Source organism: Ictalurus furcatus, chromosome 14, assembly GCF_023375685.1.
Source record: "Ictalurus furcatus strain D&B chromosome 14, Billie_1.0, whole genome shotgun sequence".
Taxonomy (NCBI): domain Eukaryota; kingdom Metazoa; phylum Chordata; class Actinopteri; order Siluriformes; family Ictaluridae; genus Ictalurus; species Ictalurus furcatus.
Genome location: NC_071268.1, coordinates 18,932,519 through 18,956,798, shown reverse-complemented (window position 1 = coordinate 18,956,798; position 24,280 = coordinate 18,932,519). Strand labels below are relative to the sequence as shown.

At 39.4% G+C, this 24,280-nt stretch overlaps 1 protein-coding gene across 1 annotated transcript; it reads right to left on the bottom strand.

The window, feature by feature from the left end:
* Positions 1-77: 77 nt before the first annotated feature.
* lamb1a (laminin, beta 1a) lies at positions 78-23,431 on the bottom strand. The gene is made up of 33 exons (XM_053641887.1): positions 22,983-23,431; positions 22,500-22,672; positions 21,317-21,452; positions 20,168-20,241; positions 18,703-18,891; positions 18,515-18,578; positions 18,190-18,392; positions 16,897-17,017; positions 16,376-16,564; positions 15,704-15,880; positions 15,474-15,586; positions 15,087-15,166; positions 14,566-14,701; positions 14,326-14,484; positions 14,028-14,155; positions 13,697-13,817; positions 13,198-13,405; positions 11,724-11,867; positions 11,369-11,600; positions 10,920-11,083; positions 10,523-10,747; positions 10,202-10,419; positions 9,933-10,029; positions 6,159-6,528; positions 5,134-5,312; positions 4,786-5,027; positions 4,273-4,479; positions 4,035-4,179; positions 3,589-3,796; positions 3,155-3,296; positions 1,613-1,789; positions 1,267-1,426; positions 78-528 (listed from the first exon to the last, which is right to left on the bottom strand). Exons 1-33 carry the CDS (start codon positions 23,008-23,010, stop codon positions 389-391), a joined length of 5,349 nt encoding a protein of 1,782 aa, XP_053497862.1. The 5' UTR covers positions 23,011-23,431; the 3' UTR covers positions 78-388.
* Positions 23,432-24,280: the final 849 nt, after the last annotated feature.

The following is a 24,280-nucleotide window of genomic DNA, read 5'->3' as shown; positions in this document are numbered from 1 at the left end:
CCGCTCTACCACCTGAGCCACAGCCGATATATATATATATATATATAGTGTAAGAAGCTAGTTCAGACTTGTTTATTGCTTGCATAAGAGGTTTATTTGGTTTATGTTCATTCACAATTTGGTACAAAATCTACAAAAAAGTAGAATACTGTATATTCAGTTGTTTTAAAAGAAAAAAGAAAATCATATTTATGGGCAGAGACCTTTGCAGTCACACGGCCAGCCAGGTCAAACTTCACATTCATTCATTTACTTTTTAGTATACGGTCATTTTCAATTCCACAGTACATTCTACTTTCCTTATTTATTTATTTTTTTTAAATACCATTTTATACCGTTCTATGATTTATCAATGATTGTCAATGTCTTATTACTAATGGCTTTGTTGTTAAAACAGACAGGTGCTGTATATGGTGGCTTTCTGGCTAATTTCTTGAAGTAACTCTTTCACAGCCTTTTCTAGATCCACCAGCTGGTTGGCTTTGTCTTCCAGTGTCTTCTGGTTTTCATCGTAGGATTTTTCTAAATCTGTTGGCAAATGATTTCATTAATATTTTAACAGGGTGGAACAAAATAACAAAGGCAATAAAATGTGCGAATATATTTACACTCAAAAGTTCATTTTGAATTTCTTTATTACATCTTAATCACTATTATAGCCTCAGAAAAATGTTCTGCTAAAGGCTAAAACCTTTTTTTAATTAAAATGTGTATTAAAGGCAGGTACACTTGAAGGGTGAACCAGTTAAACCAGTTGTTTGATATACACCAGCAATTTTAATAGGGACACCTGTATCCTGTATAATCATGCAATTTTCAGGCAATCATGTGGCAGCAGTGCAATGCATAAAATCATGCAAATATAGATCAAGAGGTGCAGGTAATATTCACAGCAAAATCAGAATGGGCAAAAACATGCTCTCAGTGACTTTTGATCATGGTATGGTTGCTGTTGCCAAATCACTTTTTTTTCCCACTTTCTGACACGTGAATATTAACTGAACCTGCTGACCTGTATCTGCATGCTTATATCCATTGTGCTGCTGCCACATCAAATCAAATCACGAACACATCTCAATTCACTTATACCTATGCCTGTGTAGATTTTCTAATTCATTATTTACTTTGTTTAAATACATTAAAAAATATATTTTTACTGACTGCCAGCACACAAATGTATTAATATTTGGATGAGTCAAGAAACTATTTACTGACAAATCTCAAACAATTGTTTCTCCCATGTTTCCATAGAGCTTATATCAGTACCTTTGAGAAGTTGTAGTTTGTCACTAGCTTGCAGCAGCAGCTCTTTGGCTTCCTGTTGAAGCATCTCAGCTCTTTTCTTAGCATCTGCTACACCCTGAGCCTTTTGAGTGATGAGCTCCTCCACAGTACCGTACTTATCCTTCAGCTCTGTGTCCAGATCCTACACACACACACACACACACACACACACACACACACATGCAAAGAGGAAAGCATTCATTTTCTATTGCTGCAAGAACACTACCAATGATTTCCCTGTTATGCGTGTACATTTTTAACTCCCACATGATGGCTTCCACTTTATTACACATCAATTTATTATGAGTTTGATGGAGTATACAGGCACCTTTTTGATCTGCTCTGCCAACTTATTGACACTGTCTGTGTCTCTTTCTGTCGTTTCAGCAGTGGTGGAAGTGCTGAGGGCTTTTTCTTTCAAAAGAGTCACATCCTTTTCCAGCTGAAGTAGCCTCTGGGTAGCATTACTCAGCTTGAACTCTGAATCTGCCGTCTCTGACTCTACCTATAGATCACAGGGGGGGATATCAGACCTATACTTCTGTACATGAAAATATTTATGAGCTCACAGTAAACACTTATATTTGACTGTAGGTGGATTCCAAAAATGCATTCGTATGTAGTCGCAGATTGTATTTGACATGCAAAAAGTTCATCTTTCTCATGAACAAACAAATTATACATCTTTATTACATATGTAAAACCCAGGTTTCATTTGCATGTGAAAGCTCATCTATTTCCTGTCCCCTTAGCTCTATCACATTCTTTTATTTCAATACTCAGAAAGGTGTTATGATGCTTCTGTACTCTATTAAATACAAATGATAAATATTAGCACATTATTTTCTTGCAGATCTTGCAATATGCATTTTTTCCCAGCTTTTGCTATTACCACATCCTGCAACTTTATTTTCCAGTCCAGTCAAGTTGACGCGGCCAGCCGTAACGATGCAATGTTGGTAATAAGGTAATCATTTAATACGTGCAGAAGACACTTTTCACCTCACAATATGCTTTATATACAGTGGTAAGATATGATTATTAATAGTAACTGCCAAGATCTAACTCCATATTTGGCACTGCAGCTTAGAGGGTTGTTAGTTAGTCCACTTACACTATATGGCCAAAAGTATGCGGACACCTGAACATCACACCTATATGAGGGCCTTCCTCAAACTGTTGGCACAAAGTTGGAAGCACACAATTGTCAATGTCCCTGTATACAAAGCGAGCTCAGGGAAGACATGATTTGCCAAGGTAGGAGTGGAAGAACTCGAGTAGCCTGAACAAAGCTCTGACCTCAACCCAACTGAACACCTTTGGCTAATACTCTTTTGGCTGAATGAGCACATTCCAAAATATAGCATTACATTTATGGCATTTGGCAGACACGCTTATCCAGAGCATAAAGCATTCCCAGAAGTGTGGTGGTTATTATAGCAGCAAAGGGGGACAAACTGTAGAATGGGATGTTCAGCAAGCACATATGATTGGGATAGTTAGGTGTCCACATAATTTTGGGCACATAGTGTATAACAGACAAATCAAGCACTTTCAAGCATTTATGTTTTAATTAATCACATCTCAAACTTTGAAAATAATTTCCAAGCATCTGTACAAAATCTATATAAAGCTTTGTGTGAGATTTGAACTTATTCTAATCACTGTAACCTACTCTCCTTGTAGGAGGTTTGTGTGTGACAATGGTTATTTGGTTGTTGTCAAATTTGTTGTTAGATGTTCAGTTTAAAAAAGGCTCTTAGGAATAAACTGTCTTCTTATTTGGCTTCTTCTTATTAACATGACCTAACATTTATTGTAATCTCAAACCATATTTTCTTCATGAGTATTTACCTAGCATTAAACTTACAGATACAAGCAGATCCTGTGTTCCCTTGATGTCACTAGTGGCCTGCTTCAAGGCCTCCGTCACAGCTGTCTGAGCTTTTTCTGCCTGTTCCAGAGCTTCCTGTACCAGCTCAGCTGTGTTCTTCACATTAGATGCCTCTTTTCTGTTACAGACAAAGCTTTGTATTTACTAACAGGTTTCAAAATTTTACAAAACTTTACAAAATGTTACAACACGTTATATGTAGGCAAAATGTACAGTGTGTGTCTCTCTTATGTTTGTCTATGTTGCCGTATGCAATATTGTAACTAACCACTAGATGGTGATAGAATACTGTGCACAGCATTCATGCTACATGATCAACATGGATCTTTTGAAAGACCAAAAACAATCCAGACAGACCTCATCTGCATCAGTAATAGGATGATGTTCTATACTAAAGTCAAAGTTCTGACCTGGCTTTGCGGGCCTGCTCCAGCAGGGTCTCAGCTCTCTCAATATCAGCAGCGCTCTGGTTAAGGATGTCAGCCACGTCAGACAGGCTGGCCACACGCTCCCGAATATCTGCTGTCAGGTTCTGCAGCTGAGCCGGCGTAGTGGGCATCTGCATCTGCAGCACTTCGTTAGCCACAGCCTCAATGCTCTCCAGATCTGCTCCTTCTTCTGAAGACATCATCAAAAATAGCAAGGATGAGCAGAGCAAAGATTAGGAACAATCATTTAAACATTCAAAGCAGTTTTGTAGAGTGGATCTGGTAAGGGTTATGTCTGAAATATAAGCCTCAGAAGAGTACCAGTCAGTCTTTATGATATATTTATACAAGCAAAGTCAACTATCCTCATGGGGAAGATGCTTTTTATCATATTTTGATCTGAAATACTTTAGAAGTCATGAGCGTACGGGTGAGGAAGTCTCGGATCTGTTTGATGAGCCTGCGCAGCTCCTCGTTGCTGTTATCCACACGCTTCTTGGTCTCATTGGTCTTCTGCAGCACTTCTTGAGCATTCAGTTTGGCCTCATCTGCTTTTACTTTTGCTTCTGACACCTGAATATACAGCAACAGGTCAATTATAAATGAAACCAACTGCTTAGTAGTAACTGATGTGTTACTATTAGAAATGTTCAGTGGATCACTCACCATCTTGGAAAGTTTGTCCACCTCCTCCATGGCACTGACAATATCCTGGTCAAAGTCCTTGGTTTTCTGCCAGGCATTATGGGCCAACGTGGTAAGACCGTCACATCCCTCTCCCCCACACTTCCTGTTACCTTCAGCATCCAAACAGCCCAGACCTCCACACGGAGAGTCAGCACACGCCTCCGAGCCAGCACGGCTGCCACAAGTCTAGGATCAAATCAGAATAAGGTCTATAACTATACAAGACTCATATATTAGTAGTAATGCTGTGTTATCTTGTTATATTAATTAGTAATGAATGTGATAAAGGTCATTTGCTTATAATTAATGAAGATAATTTATAAGATACTTAACTTCAGAAATATAAGATAATGAACTTCAGGACATGCTGCTATTGGAAAATAATCCACTTCAGGGTGGTAATGGCATGACGCAAACAGCATGGCCTGTTATTCTTATACATATTTAATCATGCATAATACATATGCGCATAAAACAGAATGATATGGTCACCTTCTCACTGAGTTCAGACAGGTCCAGGGTCTCAAGCTGGCCAGCCAGATTGTCCAGTGCCTTGGTATGCTCATCTTGCTTCTTCTCAAACTCCTCTTTAGTCTCATTTATCATGGCCTCTGTGTAATTGCGCAGTGAGGCTGACTGCTCCACCGGGCTCTCGCGATCACTAACGGAGGCGTTCACACGACCCTCTGCTGCTTCAGACTCTTTCATGTATTTCTTCACACTGTCTAATGCTCCTACGAGGTTGGCCAATCCATACAAAAACATATAAATATGCATTATTAAGCATGTTAAGCAGTATCAATAATAATCAAAATCTTTGACAGATGCAGTGTTGCTCACCTTGCACATCTGAATTCTTCATAAATTCAACTTGGTTTTGCAGGTCTTTTACAGTGCGCTGCAGTTTCTGAGCTTCTTCACTCAGTGTTTCCAGCTTTGAGTCTGTGCTGTTGTCAGAGCTCTGAGACAAGAGTTCCTCTGTCTGATTCAACTTCTCATTCATTTCAGCCATCAAGGATCTAGATTTTTAAAAAAGTATCAAAAATTTGTGAATTACTTTACATTATCATCTTTGGACCATGAACCTGTACACATGACTGTTATTTTCATTTCAGAGTCCATTTCAGTAACAATGATTATGTTTCAGTGGGCAGTGCAGTACAAAAATGTGTGGTTACTAATCTGAATATCCATCAATACTCTCTTTCTGTTTCCCAATGCATAAACTACAACAGATATTTAGCACTTTTTTTGTAGCACATATCTAATTGATCATATCAACCTCCCAGTTGAACTACTAGACTACTGAACATAAGACAATGGGATTTTGTGACTGCAGTGACTGATGTAAACAACGTCAAATTCATGTAAAAATAGTGAAAATATACAAGGCTAAATGCAAACGTTTTCAGAAATTATGTCAAAACATAAATAGTTGCTCATTTTCTATGGCTGAATCTCAAATTATGTTCTAATGGGTGTATAACCCACTACATATGTTCTACAACACCATTACATTATACCCTATGTAGTGAGCAAATGCAGCGAAATGGAAGCCATTTGGGATTTGGCCTAACTTAAAGGTGGTGTATTTCATATACAACATTTAGCTAAATGCCAGCAACAAAAAAAATCTACTGGGGTACATATAAATAAAATAATAATAATAATCTAAAACATTAGATTACACAATAAAATTTTGATTTTGTCTCATAAAGAAACTAGGAAATAAACTAGTTGAAAAGAACTAATAGAGGCAACGAATGAACTGTATGGCTTCAGAAATATCTGACACCGCCTTCAGTTGTTTAAATAAAACCCAAACTGTACTCAGTGTGCTTGGACAAATTTTGGTTGTAACATACGTAGCTTGTTCCAGCAGGCTCTGGATCTCAGTGAGCGGCTGAGTGGCAGGGTTCTGGGCCAGAAGCTCACGGATGGAATTGGCACTCCTCTCCATGTTGTTGATGGTGTCTTGGTAGGGCCCTGTGATGCCATTGGATTTAATGGCGTTAACTTTCTGCACCAGTCTGTGTGTCTGGTTAGTGAGGTCTCCTATGATCACATCCCATTCAGCGAAGCACTGGTGGCAGCGTTCACAGTGTGGGAATTCACCAAAGTAACCCCGAGCACAAGTGTCACAGCGGGGGCCCGACACGCCCTCCTCACACAAACAATGTCCTGTGGCTTTGTTACACTGCTGCTCAGCAATTCCTCTGGGGTCACAGTCACATGCTGAAAGCACACACAAATACTTAGACATAACAAGATACTAATAAACATCACATGACCTCAATATCATTTTGTTACACTTATTTATGGTGCAAACCAGGGGTGTCCAATCTTATCTGGAAAGGGCCGGTGTGGGTGCAGGTTTTCATTCCAACCAAGCAGAAGCCACACCTGAGTCTATTGAAAGCCAAGATCAACTAATTAAACAGGTAGAATCAGGTGTGGCTCCTGCTTGGTTGGAATGAAAACCTGCATCCTCACCGGCCCTTTGCGGATAAGATCGGACACCCCCTGGTGTAAACCTACATAATCACTTCACGACAACTGACATGAAACGATATGAACATTTATAAAGGTTTATTCCAACATGCAAAAGCTTTCATACAGACTGCTTTGTCCATTTTGGTGTCAAGATAACATAACCTCAGAGTAAAGTGACACACACTTACCTGTAGCTCAATGTATGTCTGGTTATGATGTGGCAGCTAGTTATGAATGTACATAACAACAGGGTGTTAAGTAAAGTGAATGTCATATTTCAGGTTATAAGATTTTAATGAATATCTTTGGCAGTTCCATGGCACTGCAGTGACAGTTATGTATAGTATAGTTTCTCTGGCCCTGTTTCTGAAGCCTCATAGCAAGGACATGCCAGACTTTGTTTTTTAGATATTTGTATATTATTATAATATTTTTAATTTTTTAGAATAAGGCTTGATACATGTTTATGTTGCTTCATGCCAGAAGTGCTTAAGTAGGTACCACGTGACCTAATGACCAAAATAATGTGTTACACAGAATATATTTGAATGAGCTGAGTGGTACACACAGAAAACCTGAATATCATGAGATTTACATTTCACATGGTGTTATATTTTTGGCCATTTTAAGTATAATGCTGTATAGTAATTTTTATAGGTACAGATAGCTGAGCTTCAGGTTTTGTAAGAGTAGTAGGATTCACTTTGAGTCTCTGGGTTAAAGACATAGTTTATCATTGCTGATGAGTTGCATCAGACTGTGTCTACACTGGCGGTCACTTGTAAAAAGGCTAAAAGAACGAGGGAGGAAGTGTTGTGGGAAGGGCATGGATAAGGTAAATATTGGTGTGAAAGACTGGGCATTGTAACACATTGTAAAGTGTGAAGTGACCACAGAGTGTTGAAAAACAAAAGGGCCTAACTAACAAACCAAAAGTTGCTAGACACTAAGCAAACATACCACTGAGATTACTTTAAACTGGCGCCATTTGCACAACCCCTCAACCCCCAACGCACCCAAACACAAAAAAGTCCTTCGAACAGAAAGGTGTTTCTATTCGCATCCCCACCACACAGCTTCAGTCCAAGAGTCTTAATCTTTTTGAATAGCATTCCAACCTGGAGTGCTTCACACACATACATACATTCTCCAAGAAAGGACTTCATCACCTCAGGGCCCTAATTTGAACAAAAGGCTGTGTGGAAGTGGGGGCTTACCTCAGAGGTTAATCCTACTATTGTAGAAGAGGCCTCTGGCAATGCTGAGAGGCACAGCTTGCTGAAATATGCAGTGAATGTGACCCCTGGAGATGAAAACTGTATGCGACTTTTTCTTTGTTTATGTGGGAGTGATGGTGATTTACATGCATTATCCACATACTAACATGCATACACAAACTCTTTCAGGAAAGTGCAACAGTACAAACACAATATTTGTCTGGGCCATCTGTGACATTAAAATCTTAAAAACAAATATCAAAGTACAAATATTTAATTAAGGGAAACACACATACCAGCCAAATGTCCTCACAAGGTCATAACTGTCAGATTTTCCTATCCTTTATATCCAAGATGTGAAATTATTGTGAAATTTTCAGTTCACTAGACGTTTTTCAGTTGTCTGAGACTGAAAGAATCCTTCTCCCACCCATATGTTTTCCATTTTCACGCGGATACATGTATTGCAACAGAATGGTGGAGCAAGACTTTTGGATCACAATAAAACAAACACATATGGCTAACATTCCACTCACAGGGACACTAGTTTCTATTGTGGAAGGTGAGCTTAAGGTCTTTCGTGTAGGTATACACTAAGACAGAATGCACATAGTGTCATAGTCCTAAGGATAAAACAGTGATACCTAAGGAGTAAAGGTCTCACTACTGTGCTAGAACTTCGAGCGTCTAATAATTATCATTATCACAGTCACACAAAAGGCACACACTATAATTCAATCAGGGAAAGTCCTCATTCCTTTGCTGATATGGATTGAGGCATATTGAGGTTAAGTCAACACACAGAGACACTTAGGAGGTAACTAGATCTTAGAGAAACATAGGGTAGGAATGGGCTTCCTGCTATGCTCGGCTCACCAGACAACCGGAGTGTGGGGGGTGGGGGGGTGAAAGCCCTGCTAGAGCCCTGCTAGAGCCCTGCTTCCTGTGATGAGACACTCATTCTTGGCTTTAGCAAAAGAATGTAAACCAAAGACAGAGGCAGGAGCTTACAGTGTAGATATGGCTGAAATGTTTATGAATGTTTATAACTGTTAATTCGCGACTCAGTTGCGTAGTCAGATGTTCCAGAAACTTGCGTGCTTCCTATAATCTTTGAAGATAAATGTGCTTTAAATATAAAGTTAGCTTGCACATATTGTAATGCCTTATAAAAGTAACATTAGTGTTTGGTCCATAGACTTGTCCACCAAGCACTTCTTCATTCACTACTTCCATCTGTTCCTCAATGGGTTGAATTTTACAAGGCAAGTTTAAGAACTAGTCTAGTCTATTCCACTCCACCACCTTCAGGGACAAAAGTTGATTTCTGCACTACATCACCCACCCACCCATGGCCCCTGAAGGGAAAGCCTACTGGAACAAAGACCTTGTTGTAGAGGAGGACAGGATATTAGGAGGCCCTGAGCCTTTCATGGCAAAGCACATTTGAAACCAACTCAGTATTGCAAGGGAACCTTTTATACACTGCTAGTGGTGTTGATGGTTATGTTTATAGGCTTGGCAGCAGATCAGCTGAGATGAGAAATCACCAGCATTGTACTTAGTATATATCAGTACAGTTTAACTCTTCGTGTAAGGTGTAAGAGTGTGCGATATGGCCAAACTATCATATTATATCACAATACTTGAAGACATTGCATGATACACTATTTATGTATAATGATATTTAAGTTTGTTAACAAAGTTCCAGCAGAAGTCATTTCTTTGTGAAATGTCAGTCAGTCAGCTACTTGTTATTCTAACAGTAACTGGGGCAGTGCTATAAAGCATGGAATATATTCGTAAAAGGACACATTATGTGATAATTTATCACAGTATTAATATGATATTTTCATTTTGTAATTTGCCCTAGTATAGTATCAAGAGTCAATTCCACCAGACAAACTAAAGTGATGGTTCTCAGCTTACCATGGCATTTGACTTCAGGGTTACCCCAAAACAGTTCTCTGCACTCCCTGCATGTTCTTCCTCCAAATCCAGGCTTACACATACACTGGCCACTTATCTGGAATGGAAATAAATAAGCATATTACACTACAAACTGTACAACACACTGACAAACCATGAGGACATAAATATTATGCTGAAATCATACACTACATAAATGATAGACAACATCAAATATCATTGCATTTACTCAAGCCTAGTGGTTAGATATTATATGAAAGGGACATCACCTCATTGCAGGCAGAGCTGGATGAGTGATTGGGGTCACAGTCACAGGCCTCACAGCCTCTACCACTGGCCATGTTCCAAGTGTCTGGGGCACACAAATCACAGTGCTGTCCAACTACGTTAGGCAGGCACTGGCACTGCCCATTGTTCTGGTCACAGTGGCATTCACTGACAGAGGGACAAGTGTCCTGCCTAGTCCCCATATGGTTACACACACACCCTGAGGAGCAGCAAACAATAACTCATTGAGGGGATGAAATAAAACAAATTGCTATGATAAATTTGCCTAAATTAGATAAATGCAAAAATATCCTGGTGCTTACGTCTGCAGTTTTGTGTAAGGGCATCACCATAATAACCCAGCTTGCAGTGGCTGCAGCTCTCGCCCACTGTGTGATACAGACATTTGAGGCAGACGCCTGTGCGTGCATCACAAGATCCTGGGTCCATCATGTCGATGTTGTCACTGCACTGGCAGGGACGACACTCTCCACCAGCCTCATGAGGGTTTCCATAGTAGCCTGGCGCACACTCATCACACCTTGCACCTACATGAAGCAAAGTAAATGATAGACTGTATAACAATACTCACAGAATCACTTCTAAATGGCAAAAATATTCTTCAACATTCTGTACCCAAACATAAGGCTTTGGATTGACACAAGCACCAAGGTGAGCTATACTATAAGACATTATTTTCATTTACTTGGTGTTGATTACCTTTATAGCCCTGGTTGCATACACAATACACCTGGTGTGAGTCATGGCTAAGATAGCATGCTCCAGCAAACTGTCGGCTGCTGCCAGGGCCATCTGGACACATACAGGGGCGGCAGTGGTCTCCAGATCCCAGGACAGGGTCACCATAATAACCGTGCAAACATCTGTATAAACAGGCAAGATTTATCCGTAGGTTTATATTACAAGATCAGACTGATTTTAAATTGAGAATAATATTTATACTGCATGTATACTGCATCAACCTTTCATAGAATTCATATGTAAAATAAGTAATTGGATATTTGGCTGCTCAGTTGTGTCCTGGTGAGCTGACAAATCCTAAAGGCTAATGATATGGCAAGGTCAGTGCATGTGATGGATGTATAAAATTATGCTATGGTTCAATTACGTACAGATTGCACAGAACCACTGCAAAATGTGTCACTAACCTCTCACAGCTGTGTCCAGTGGTGTGGTCCCTACAGTCTAAGCACTGGCCCGTTTGGGGGTCACACTGCTCCGCATGGCCATTACAAGTACATGGCCGGCAGTTGGGGAAGCCCCAGTGTCCAGGGAGACAGCGATCACACTGACGCCCATACGCTCTGGGAATACATTCACACTGACCAGTGGCCTCATGGCAGAATGCATGCACTGAACCCTGTGGATCGCACTCACATGCTGGAGAAAAGAAACAGCATGCATGTACTCATTAGCTCTATGCATTATTAAAGAAGAGTTTAAAATCTCCTTTAGAAGTATGAAGTAGTATAAATTCTGTATGCAAATCAAAATGAAACTCACGTCTGCAGCCCTGAGGTCCAAACAGGAAAGTAGAAGGGGCACACTTGTCACAGTTTCTGCCAACCACGTTGGGCCGGCATCGGCACTGGCCACCATTCGGGTCACACACTGTACTAAGAGAACCCTGAGGGTCACACGCACAAGCTGTGGGTGTGAGAAAGAAAAAGATTTAATATTCCATTCATTCATTCATGTTTAGTAACTGCTTTATCCTGGTCAGGTTTGCAGTGAAGCCGAAGCCAATCCCTGGGCATAAGGTGTGAGAAATCACCCTGGATGGGACACCAGTCTATTACAGGGTACTCATTTAAACCTAGAGGCAATTTAGAGTGATTTTATATATATACACACACACACATATATATGTATGAATGCTATACAATTATCATGTAGAAATTCATATGATTTTTGTAAGGTTTTCAGAAATTGTGCTTATGATGTCAAGACCAAATCAGATGCCTGCTGTACCTCACTATACCAAATACTAAATCTGAAATCATTAGTCATGATTGTGGTTCTACTTGAGAGAGACTTTTCTTTCCAACTTGATGAAAAGTTACTTTTGTTTACCTGATATGTTATGCATACCACAAAACTCCTGGCCAATTTGTCATGCTGACAGGAGAACAAAGATCATATCACACTGAGGAAGGCTTAATAGTACATGGTGCATTCCTTAGGATAGGGCATTTGAGATGAAAGATCCAGTTGATGAAAGTGTCCATTCTGCATTGCATGTTGGAGCATGTTGGAGTGATTTAGTAGTGCAATGCATCTCAGGCCCATTTGACGTCTATGTGTAATTAATAAAGCACATACACACTAAAGCACACAAGCCTAGACAAATGTTAGACAACCTATTGTAAAGTGAGTGCAAATGGGACATAGGTGAAGCTGTGGCTTTCAGCAACCATATTACATCCTACTGTACATCTATATCCAGATATTTAGTAAAGACAGAGAACTTGGTGATGTAATAAACAACCGTCCATAAATATAGACTAATTATTCATTAAACTATCACTGAAGTTAAATGATCAGACCTATGTCCTTGCCAAACATTATGTAATATATTATAAAACATGCTTTTTCCAGTTTTATTTCCTCTTCCCAGCATCTCTGTGATTACTACATCTTTTGAGAGTAGATAGCTTCAAGGTAAATTCTACTAAACCTGTAATAACAGTAATGAATGCTGTTTCCTGTCTAGAAGACTTGTCTGTCAATTTATTTGACATCAAATAACATGTACATTGCTGAGAAAGTTGGCTCAGGAAGCAAGTGAAGCCCTATAATCAGACTTGAGGCACACATACACAAGCTGTAACATGCAAAGACAGCAGCAGGGACCAGTGATAAGTGAACAAAGAGAACAAATGAAGACGTATGATTGACATGCCCCATAAAAAAGACCTTAGGTGTTGAGAAGACTGTCAGGAAAGGGATGTGAGCTTGTGTGTGTGCCTGTCAGTACCTTTAGCTCCCTGATGCAATAGAGCAGACACACTGAAGATGTAGTTCATGCAGATGTCAGGCATGGGGGTCTTCACAACAGACTGGCTGTTCTCTAAGCAGCGGTAGCGCTGAAAGGTGTCCCACGCACTGTTGGTCACCAAGTTACCTCCCTCTGATCCAGAACCAGAGAAGATATCCAGGTTCTTACAGTGTGGCATCAACACAATCTGAAAAAATAACACAGAGCAAACTGTGAATAGGCTTGCTATAATGAATGTTGTAATCAAAGGTCTAGTGATTTAGGGCCAGCTTTCCATTTCATATGTTGCAATATATATATATATATATATATATATATATATATATATATATATATATATATATATATATATATATATAGTAAGCAATGGCTTTTACCCAATAAATGTGCATTTTCTTTCAAGAATCATTTTACACATTTTCTTTCAAGAATCATTTTCATCATCAGCCTAGCTTAGATATTTCAAGAGAGAACATACTGAGTCAATTAGTGTGTATGGGGACTGGATGTCACTGCTGGTGGAGTAGCGAGGAAGACTTAGACGCACTGTGTAGTTCAACCCCTCCTCAAAACACACTGACCTGGGTAACACCACATACCTGAGAAGACACAATGTGATTATACAAATGTATATAACACAAAATGTAACAATTATACAAAAAAAATCACAGAATGGCTTCAATTACCAGAACACAAAGATCCTTAATCTCTTTTAATATAAGAGAGACATCAAGGAACAGGTAAATTATACAAATGGCATTCAGTTTTACAAATTGTACAATCTATTTTACACACATAAATACACACACCTGGAACCCGGGTGTAAGGACACCACTTGGTTGTCATCATCTGGCATAGTGTTGGCACAGCGGCTATCGGCAGTGATGGAATGAGGCCTGATGACAGTCATCAGTACTTCCTCCCACTGCTCTGGAAGCTACATAGACAAACACACAATGATAGGATGTATGGAAACTCAGAAAATATGACGTAACACGGATATAGGTGTCATGCTGTGCTAAGAATAACACATTGAAACCTTGTTTTTGTGCTAAACAAATAGTGAAAAACACTGTAAAAATTGTGCAGATGCATGCTGGAACTAACCTGGGGTTCATAGCGAATAAGGATATCATAGTCCATGGAAAGTGGGATATTGTCAATGCTAAACTCCAGGTAAGCTCCTTCTGGAACATTCACAAAGCCAATACCAGTCCAGGTTGGATTGCGGTCCTGAGGATATGGTCTCTGCACAACTGTCACACCCTGGAGAAAGCGAGATTTCTAGTACATGGCCCAATTCACATCTATGAACCACTTTAAATAGACATAAGACAGGTGACTTACAGGTCCAAACTTCGCATCTTCTGCCTCATAAACATAATGGTCCAGAGCAATGAAGTAAAAACCGGACTCCACCTGGTCACAGCGTCTGCCTGACATATGCTCCCGACACTGACAGAACCCTGTCTCTGGAGAACAACTGAAACACACCCAAACATCAACACAAAAATCTGGAATCTGGTGCAGCAATGAAGGAAACTTTACAAATATTATGACATAATTCAGAGGTCAATTTAAAACTCAAAATTAGTGCTGATGTAAAACATTTCATTTTTATGACATGCTATGTGTTATATGTACTATGTTTATATTTTGTGCTGCATAGTTTAAATACCTTTGAATAGTTTAGTTTAAGCACATGGGATAGTAGCGATCATGTTAACATACATCCTGTAATTACGTGATTTGGATCAAAAACACAGTTAATGTGAGTTCATCACGTGATCCAACATTCTGTTGATCTTGAAGGTTAATCCTTGTATCCAATCAGTTAGAAGTTGCACTGAGGTGCATGTCATACTTACTCATTATTGAGAGCACCTCCAGCATCACAATCACATGGCCTGCAGCCATCCATGTCGTTGCTGAGCCCCCAGTGGTGAGGCTGTAAAGGGAACAGCTAGTTAAAACACGGTTTGAACAACAAGCTGTTTATGACAGACCTCCCAAGATGAGCAACTAAGCATTCCACTGTGGGGTGGCCTGTGTTTTCCTTTGAATCTGCTAGCTGGATACATAAACATTTCAAATGAAGGGCTGTCTAGAGATTTTGGAAACAAAAGTTCACTGAAATTCAGACATAAAAAAATACTAATATTATTTAATTTAAAGCATCATACCAGGCCCCTGTCTAAATCAACCAAATAAAATAATGTCCAGGAAATGAGTGATTAAAACGAAGGTCAACCTACCAAGCACTGGTCACAGTCTCTCCCCATAACTAAGCGCTTACAATAACAGTTCCCTGAAATTGTATCACAAGGGCTTCCACCAGGGATTGTCCCAACAGGATTACAGGTGCAAGCTAGAAAAAGCAAAACAGACAACATGAATCATGGAAATGCTTTCTCAATGATTAATATTCAAACAGAAATTATCCCATTGACTGTGAAGCAATAAACTGAAATGTCTACATATGTACCTTTACATCCCAGAGGATCGTTACTAAGGCCATAATGGCCTTGTTTGCACTGGTCACAACGCTCCCCCTCAACATTGGGCTTACAACGACACTGTCCCGCGATCAGTCCAAGAGAGACATCTGTCAGTGCGTCACAGATGCCTCCATTCAGAGAGCCAATGGGATCACAGTCACAGGCTACAGAGGGACATATATCAACATTTAAAACATTAATATTATAAAGGAAAATAAATCAACAATGAATTATTAATCCAAACAACAAGAAGCCAGAGGTCCCATTGGGATGTTGTTTAACAACAGAAAAAAAGGTGAATAATTAAATATGAGAAATCACTCATGCGTTTGCAACATTTTTGTCAAGTGTGTGGTCCGAGAGATTAGCATAAGCCTCAGATATCACACAAAATGAAGTGTGAAACTTCAGCTTAGTATTTATGTTTGTGTTGACTAGCACCACTTCAAAGACCAGGTGTTTCCCACCCCATGCTCTTCCCCTCATCATCCCAACCCAACCACAAAGAGAGACAAAGAGGTTCAAAGATCTAGCCAGACATACCTTTCAAAATAATCTAGCCCCGACAGAAACATTGAGAAACAGATGACAGTAAACAGTAGAAAGGAAGAGACAAAATAAAGGAAGAGCAAAGTGTTATAACAGGAAGAATTACGCACGGTCACAGATGCTGGGGTCACGAATGTCCCTCTCAGGATGCTGGTAGAAAAAGGGCTTGCACTGCTCACAATGGTGGCCCATAGTGTTGTGCTGGCAGTCATTACACACTCCTCCACTGACGTTGCCTGAGGCGTGGTACACAGCCATGTCAAAGTGGCATGAGGTACTGTGGTGATGGCAGTTGCATTCTGTAGAGAAAAGGGCAGATTATGCAATTATTTGATGATACTTGAAAATGTTTTCTTGATAATTGCCATGTATCATGATATTTAGTTCATCTGTGGGTGATGATGGAACTTAATTATAAGTTATAGCCTTTTAACATTCAGTGGAATTATTTATTTTTTTTTTAAATAGGTGAAAATCTAACACTTGGTCAAATAATATTAACATCCAAATCATCTATTTGTTACTATAAGAAAAGTTGAACTTGTTTAAAGTTGAACTTGTTTAAAGAGCTGAGATAGCTATACTAACTCATTGCATTACCCTTGGATAATATTTCCTGTAAGTGTCTTACTTTTGCAGGCATTGGTGTTACGCCCCTCCGCAGGCCTCCAGGGCAGGTCATGGTAGAAGTCCTGACAGAGCTCACAGTTCAGCCCCATGGTGTTGTGGTTACACATACAGTGGCCATGGACCTACAGGAAAATTAACCATAAGAAATCTTAAAAAGTAATCATCTGATAATGACTAACTAAAAATGAGGATAACAAAATTTTAAACCACATGTGGGTTAACTTAAATGTAAAAAAATGTGTTGAACTCAAGCTGAAGCTGCTACTTATAAAAACATGTCATAGTTCTTCACCATTGCTCTGATTAATTACCATTTTAACATCACAGAAGATAAAATTTCCACCAAAAGGAACTATGGCAAGGACGCAGCTACTCAGAACGAGCTGTAAAATCCCCCTATCCACATGGCAGCAGAAAATGTTTATACTTGATGCACCTGGACTCCATTAACAAATGCCAGCTCTGGCAGCAGTCGCACACACACAGCTTTGCAAGCTCACTGTACTGTATCATTTCGAGAACATTACAGTGCAGGTAAGATCAGTGAGATCCAGTCATGATATCATGAATCAGGATTACCTTTTTTTTTCTGGGGGGGAGTTGTTAAAGCCTACAATGATGAAATTTCTGTCAGACAGAAAGCAAACAGTGCGGAAAGGAGACTAAACAGGAAGATCCTTTCATACACACATATGCGCGCACACACACACACACACACCTATATGCACAGAAAACAGCAAAAAAGTAAAGCATGTGTTTACTGGAGCGTGACTTCCACAGTGAAAAGAATTCCCCATTCAATTCATTCACAGTGCACATTTGAATTTTTATAAACTTGTTAACAGTTTTGTCTATAAACTTGTTAATTTGGTTCTCTTCAACGAGGAGCTGACATGAAGGCATTTTTCGTAGCTTTCAATTGAGAAAATGCTAGACAAAATAATCAATGCCTGCAGACTAAAAGCCCTCCAGAACAAAAATCCCCCTCCTAGAATAAACTTTCCACTACTGAAATTTAGCAAAGCTACACCTGCAATATTAAGCCTTGTTATACCACAGCACTGTTGATTTCTCGAATCTGATTGCTCAGAAAGTGCTGTTTAATGTGATGAGATGTTTATTTGACATTTTTGGAAGGAGACACCAATCTTAACGCTTTGTAACAATCAGAGTTATAACTTTAAGGTTTTCCAACACAGGAAAGGTTTTTGCAACATGACTTATCACAGTATGCATCAATACCTGTTACAAGACAGCTATGGCTTCAAATCCCTTTTGTGCAATAGTTACCCACCATTCCATCCACCACTTCTCCAGATCCATCGACGGGAGCACACTCAGAAGCGTGGCCATAGCAGAAGCAGTTGCCCCTCACCACCATGTCATAAATGGCATAGTAGTACTTCTCCTTGATCTCAATACGTGAGTCCAGCAGATTGTCCCCCAGTGTGTGCAGCTTAGTAAACTTCACTCTCAGGTTAGTAATTTTCAGCATATCTAAAATCAGAGAAAAGATGCTGCATGGACAAACGAAGTATACATTTCTTATCTTTGCAGTGTATGTGTATATTTGCCATTATCATACATTCACAAGCTAAGCTTGCAAATGAAGTTCTTACTTTGGATCCTTGGGCTGTAAGGATCATCAATCCTGAATGCTGGGTCCAATACTCGAAAGATGACCTGGATGAATACAGGTTTCCAGACACAATTAATGATAACTTAGGAGTGTGCCAGATCTAATTCAAAATACTTCACAAGCATTACAGTAAGTTTTAATTAAATTATAGGAAACGGTAAGGCTCACCTCTCCCTCTGTAGAGGGTTCAATATCAGAATAGCGAGAGTCGCAAATGACATCATCCACCTTCTTCATGGGGCCCCGAGAGATTGAGGGAAAGGAGGACTCGCAGTCATAGGCAAAGTAACGGTAAACCTGCCATGTCTTTCCAAAGTCAGCTGAGCGCTCGATCACCATGGCAGCTGGCCGGAAGGTCTGGGTAAAAATTACCAGAGAAAACATTTTAACGCATTAAAGAGAGTATTCTGTTGGTAAATTAGGAGATAATTAATGCAATGCTCCACCAGGAGCTAAAATATATGGTACTGTATATAATGACAATTTCTCATGAGGTATGGAATAATGCACGTAATACTGTAATTCATTTAAATCTTTAACAGTATAAGAAATAAACTTAAATAAAATAAAGTAATAAACTAAACTTGTTTAGTGTTGCCATGATCAGCAGCGCATTCCTGCTTCTTAACAATGTTAAGCCATTAATTTGGATTTATTTTTGGTCCTCATGTAAAGGGAAAACACCAACAGATAGAAGGAATACAATCTGTTTGGGAATCTAGACCTTTATATCTCTTGTGCATGATGACAGGAAACCTGAGCAACTACAGGCACATTTTTGCTGCAGTTTAAGAAACAAGCTGCTCTGTATGAATTTCAGGAACTTTAGGCACTTAAGCACAGGAACTTAGAAACTTTTGCATTTCCACCAGAGGACCATAAATTTTTAGTTACTGCTACAGAGTAGATAACTTTAGATTTGAGATTGCTGTACACTTCCACTTGTCATCTTTTGTGTTCTTTTGTTAATGGTGAAGTCATCTGCCCTGCACATTCAAACCTGGAACTCATGAAGGAACTTCTTGTTAAGTGGCGTTCCAGAAAATGTGGTGGCTCAGTAGATAAAGCTTTGAGCTTCTAAACACTGTGAGTTCAAATCCCAGCAACATCAAGCTGCCATGGTTGGGTCCTTATCCCTCAACTGCTCAGTTGTGTTCTGTCTCGATGGTAAGTTGGATAGAAGCGTCAGTAAAATGTAAAAGTGCAACTTTGGTGGAAATGCACCCTATCACTAGCCATTGAAATGGAGGAAGTATGGGTAAAATACTTTGATTTCACTACAGTTCACCAAAAACCAATATACATTAAACATTAAAACTAAAATTGCAAATAGAGATTTTATCTCATTTTCATGCAATTAACTGGACTAAGGACATGGTTTAATACATTTTATACATAAAGACTGAATTGTTGAAGAGGAAGCTTTATCAGCAACATTCCAATCGTCTCAGTCATAAGCACAGCTGGGACTTCTCCAGACCTCCTTCTGCTCTCACACGGATCCAGCATCACCTCCCCCACAAGCCATGATTATGTGAATCCTCAATGCACACACACACACACACACACACACACACACACACACACACCTGTCATCACCAGACCATGTCCCTCAACCTATAATCACAATTACCTTGAAGGTCATGATGAGATGGGTGAAGTGGAACTCTGCTTCCAGGTTCAGTTGGAGGGTCACATTCTCCATGCCTGAGAACAGAGATTAGCATGTCAAATAAGAAATAAACAGTTTAAAAATTTTAATGCTTCACATTAAATCTGAACAAAAGACAAATGACAAAGGGAATAAAACCCAAAATACATGAGGAACTAATATAAAATTATTTTCGCATTACATTACAAAGCACAACTTTGACTTAAGTACGGAAGTGCGAGAGAGCATAAAAACCATGTCAGGGTAACATCTGCAGCTTGTACATTATGGAAAAAGTCCATATACAGTCACAGTACAGTTCATACAGTTACAGCTGTAAACATCTGCTTTCATTGAAAATGTGCCACATGGATCTTGGAAGGATAGAGAATGTATCATTAAGCTCTGTCTCTGTGTCTTTCTATGATTCCCAGACAGATGTGTCCAGCTGTGGTGAATAACTCTTTCCTCTCTCCCCTACATTATCCTGCCTTAAGCTCTCCTATCTTGGAACTCAGCCTTATATTCACTGGCCTCTCTGGTTGCAGTCATGTCCCTTACTTCCTTTTTCTCTACATTTAACATTGTCTTTCCCATGAATCAGGCAACCCCCCCCCCCCAAGCGTTTTGATAACGAAGTATCGCCGGGGGAAATGTACCAAAGCAAACAGGAAATGCAACCCCACAATCCAGCTCATTTAATTGTGTATTTCATTATATATTGAACACAGACAATAATAATCGACTGCTTTCTAAGGCTTGCGAGTGATAATTCCTGTGGGAAAAAAAGTTGCCATTCCAGATTTAAAACGGAGGTCATCATTTTAACTAGTCAGCTATTAGGTGCTTTAAAGTTGTAACTCCCACCAATGGTATGATTACAGGGGGCTATCCTGAGAGGTGTTCCCATTAACAAGCCCTCTTTTGCAGTGTTCTTTTTCCCACGAGAATGAAAGGCCTTTCCTGCTTACTTAGAAGCAAGAACATATTGGAAACTATAGCAACCATCAGAAAGTTCAAAAACCTGAAATGTTTTGTAGAAGCAAAATATATGCCTATTTATTCCAAAAGAAAGTGAATAGGGAAGGAAGAAAAGAAGGTTTTGGTCAATAACTGGTCCTATAAACTCACCATTTTCTGACTGCCACCAAGTCTTAAGTCGATTAGGTGCAAACGTGGTCACCACATTTTCGATTCTGTGGCTGGTTGTATGTGCGGTCTCATTGAAGGACTCCCTCGAGTCGCACAAAAAGCATTTCTTCTCTTCCTACATTTGGTGAGGGGGAAAGGATAGAAAATGTCAATGGCTTTTGCACACACACCCCATTTAGCAAACCTTATGAGAGAAACAACTCTAAGGCCCTATTCATTGCTTTATCATGGAATGTCTATAATTAAACTAAACTCCACTGTCTCAGAGTCTGAAAATAAATGGCTTATGTCTAGTCTCATTGATCTGGAGACAACAGTAGCCTCCAGATATTCAACTGATATTCACAGATATGCACACACAACTGTCAATGGAACCTCAATCTCTCAGCTTCTCCAACTAAAACCAAATACCACAGTACTGATATGTCTACAAAGATAACGGTAGCAGTATAGCTGTTGTTTTTTGTTTTTTTTTAGCCTGAATTAAGCTTCTTGTGGGCTTTCCTGTTTTACTCCAACATAATTTAAACAGATTTTTATGATGAGTTTTAATATTGTGATTTGCTTTATTTTGTTGTGGGGATGGAGTCTAGACATACCAAAATCTAAACTGGAATCAAATTGTATAAATAAATAAATAAATAAATAAATAAATAAATAAATAAATAAGTCAACTCTCATGCAAGGAAGGGTATGTCCCAAGAGCATCCACATGAAGTAATAACTGGTACAAACAAGATTAAAGCCCAGAAGGACTTGTATGTAAAGCACTCTCTTTGATAAGATCAGGTCTCTGATAATCTCAAGTCACCGAACAACCCCCTGAAGACCAAGACTAAACATAAAGAGATACAAAATGTTTAACAAGGAGAAAGGTTTTCCTAAGTTGTTATAGCATTAATTAATACATAAACTATGCAGGGAAAGTCCCAAAATACTTACATATACAGCATTCACATGACTTATTAAAGTTGAATGCATTATTGGAATGACGTGCATATTATGGACCTTTCTCCTTATTATCTTTTTATCCATAGCCAGATGTTATCTCTCTCAGAAAAAAGTAAACAGCTAGTGGGTCCAGAATTCTTTACATGCAGAGGGACCAGTGGATAAAAGCAACTCAGAAACTCAGGCTCATAAAGACAAACACTCACTCTACCTGAAGGTGACTGACGATGCAGAAAGGTTCGGTTTTCTCCAGGCCACAGGTGGAGGTGGCTGAGAGCTGATGGGCTCTGCCAATAAGCAGGTCTCCAGTGGCTGGGTAACAGCTTCCCTCCGTGCACACATCTCCAAGCTCAGGCAGCTCGGCCAACGACCGTGCCCCTAAACCTGTGTCAAGAAAGTCCACTCAGGTTATTTGTGTGAACACGTCTTTCATGATTAATTTTTCATGTTCTATTGTTTAAAATGAAACCATGAACGACAGGATGTGGACAGGGATTCCGACCTGTAAATGGTTAAAAGATTCAGTCGGAGTATGAACTCGCCTACAGAGAATTCGGTCTTTTAACAAAAGCCAGCAGCTGAACATCTGGAAACGTGCATGTGTTCACGTGACTAAATGTATGAAACCTTCCTGAAAACTCTCTGAAAGTAAAACGAGACATTAAAGCATTCAAATTAAAGTGAATAAACTTACACAAAAGGACTGCGAGATGTATTATCATGATTTTGGTGTTCTTGGTGAGTGCTTGTCGCGTTCACAGACACCGCGTCGAACCTCTCGCCAGTTCCCAGTCCTGCTTTCGGCTCCGGTCCAGCTCCACTGAAGTTGGGCGACAGTTCTCTCTCTCTCTCTCTCTCTCTCTCTCTCTCTTCCGTTAGCTCATGCGCACAGGGCTGTCTTCCCTCCCCCAGGTGTGATCTAATGTGACTGAACCAGTCAGCCGTTAAACTAGAAGAGAACCAACATTTTAGCTAAGCCTACTAAAGTGTGAGGTCTGCATGTACAAATAGAATATACTACTGTATTATGCATTTATTTGTTTGAGGTCAGGCTTTCATGGAGTCATTTGAGTGATTGTCCATTAATTTGAAAGTGCTACTGAAAAACCTCTTCATTTTTTTCTCTGTATACAGGCTACTCTGAGATTTTTGTATAACGTTAAATTGTCTTTGAATTTGAAGAATTTGTTGTTGTTGTTGTTGTTGTTGTTGTTGTTTAAATGTCCGGCACTGCACAAGTGTCTAAATATTTACATGGGATTAGATGCAAACTATAGTTTGCAATACTGAAAAAAACAAAAACTAAAAAATCTCATAGAAACATCACAGAAATTCTAATGGTTTCCACTAAAAATACCACTACATACTATCAGCTAACTATTAAAACCATTAACATTATTGGTCCTAGATATATTGGTCATGAGACATGACATGCCACCAATAGATGGCAACAAATTACCAGTAGAGACTCACAGGGACCAATTTCCATTAAAACCAATACAATTCCCATTATAACCATTAAAGCCATTACAAATTCTATGATGGTTTCTATTGGGTTTTTTAAGCAGGGTGGTGAAGGGTGGCTAGCTTAACCACAGTGTTTTACTGGACAAAGTAAGAGGATGCCTTGCCCTTAGCAAAAACAGCTAAAATAATCTTACTTGTAATAATCTCACAAAGAGACCTCTGATGTAGGAAACAAGACTATTCCTGTACATAGCCAAAAGGTGTATAATACTGCCAATTATTACAGCAGCATTGTGATTGTTGTGATTGTATAGGTGTGGCTAGCATAGGTAAATAAACTTCAAGGACAAATTCTTTCATAACACACTCTTACAAAGAAAAATTGGTTAATTGGATAATTAAGGGTCCTTAGCCTCCTAAATGTATTCTACTTTCATCCAGAGGAACATCCAAAGAACTCTTAAGAGTTTGAAATTTTCCAAGAGTGTACTTTTTATCATTAAAGCACTGCCTCCACTCCAACAC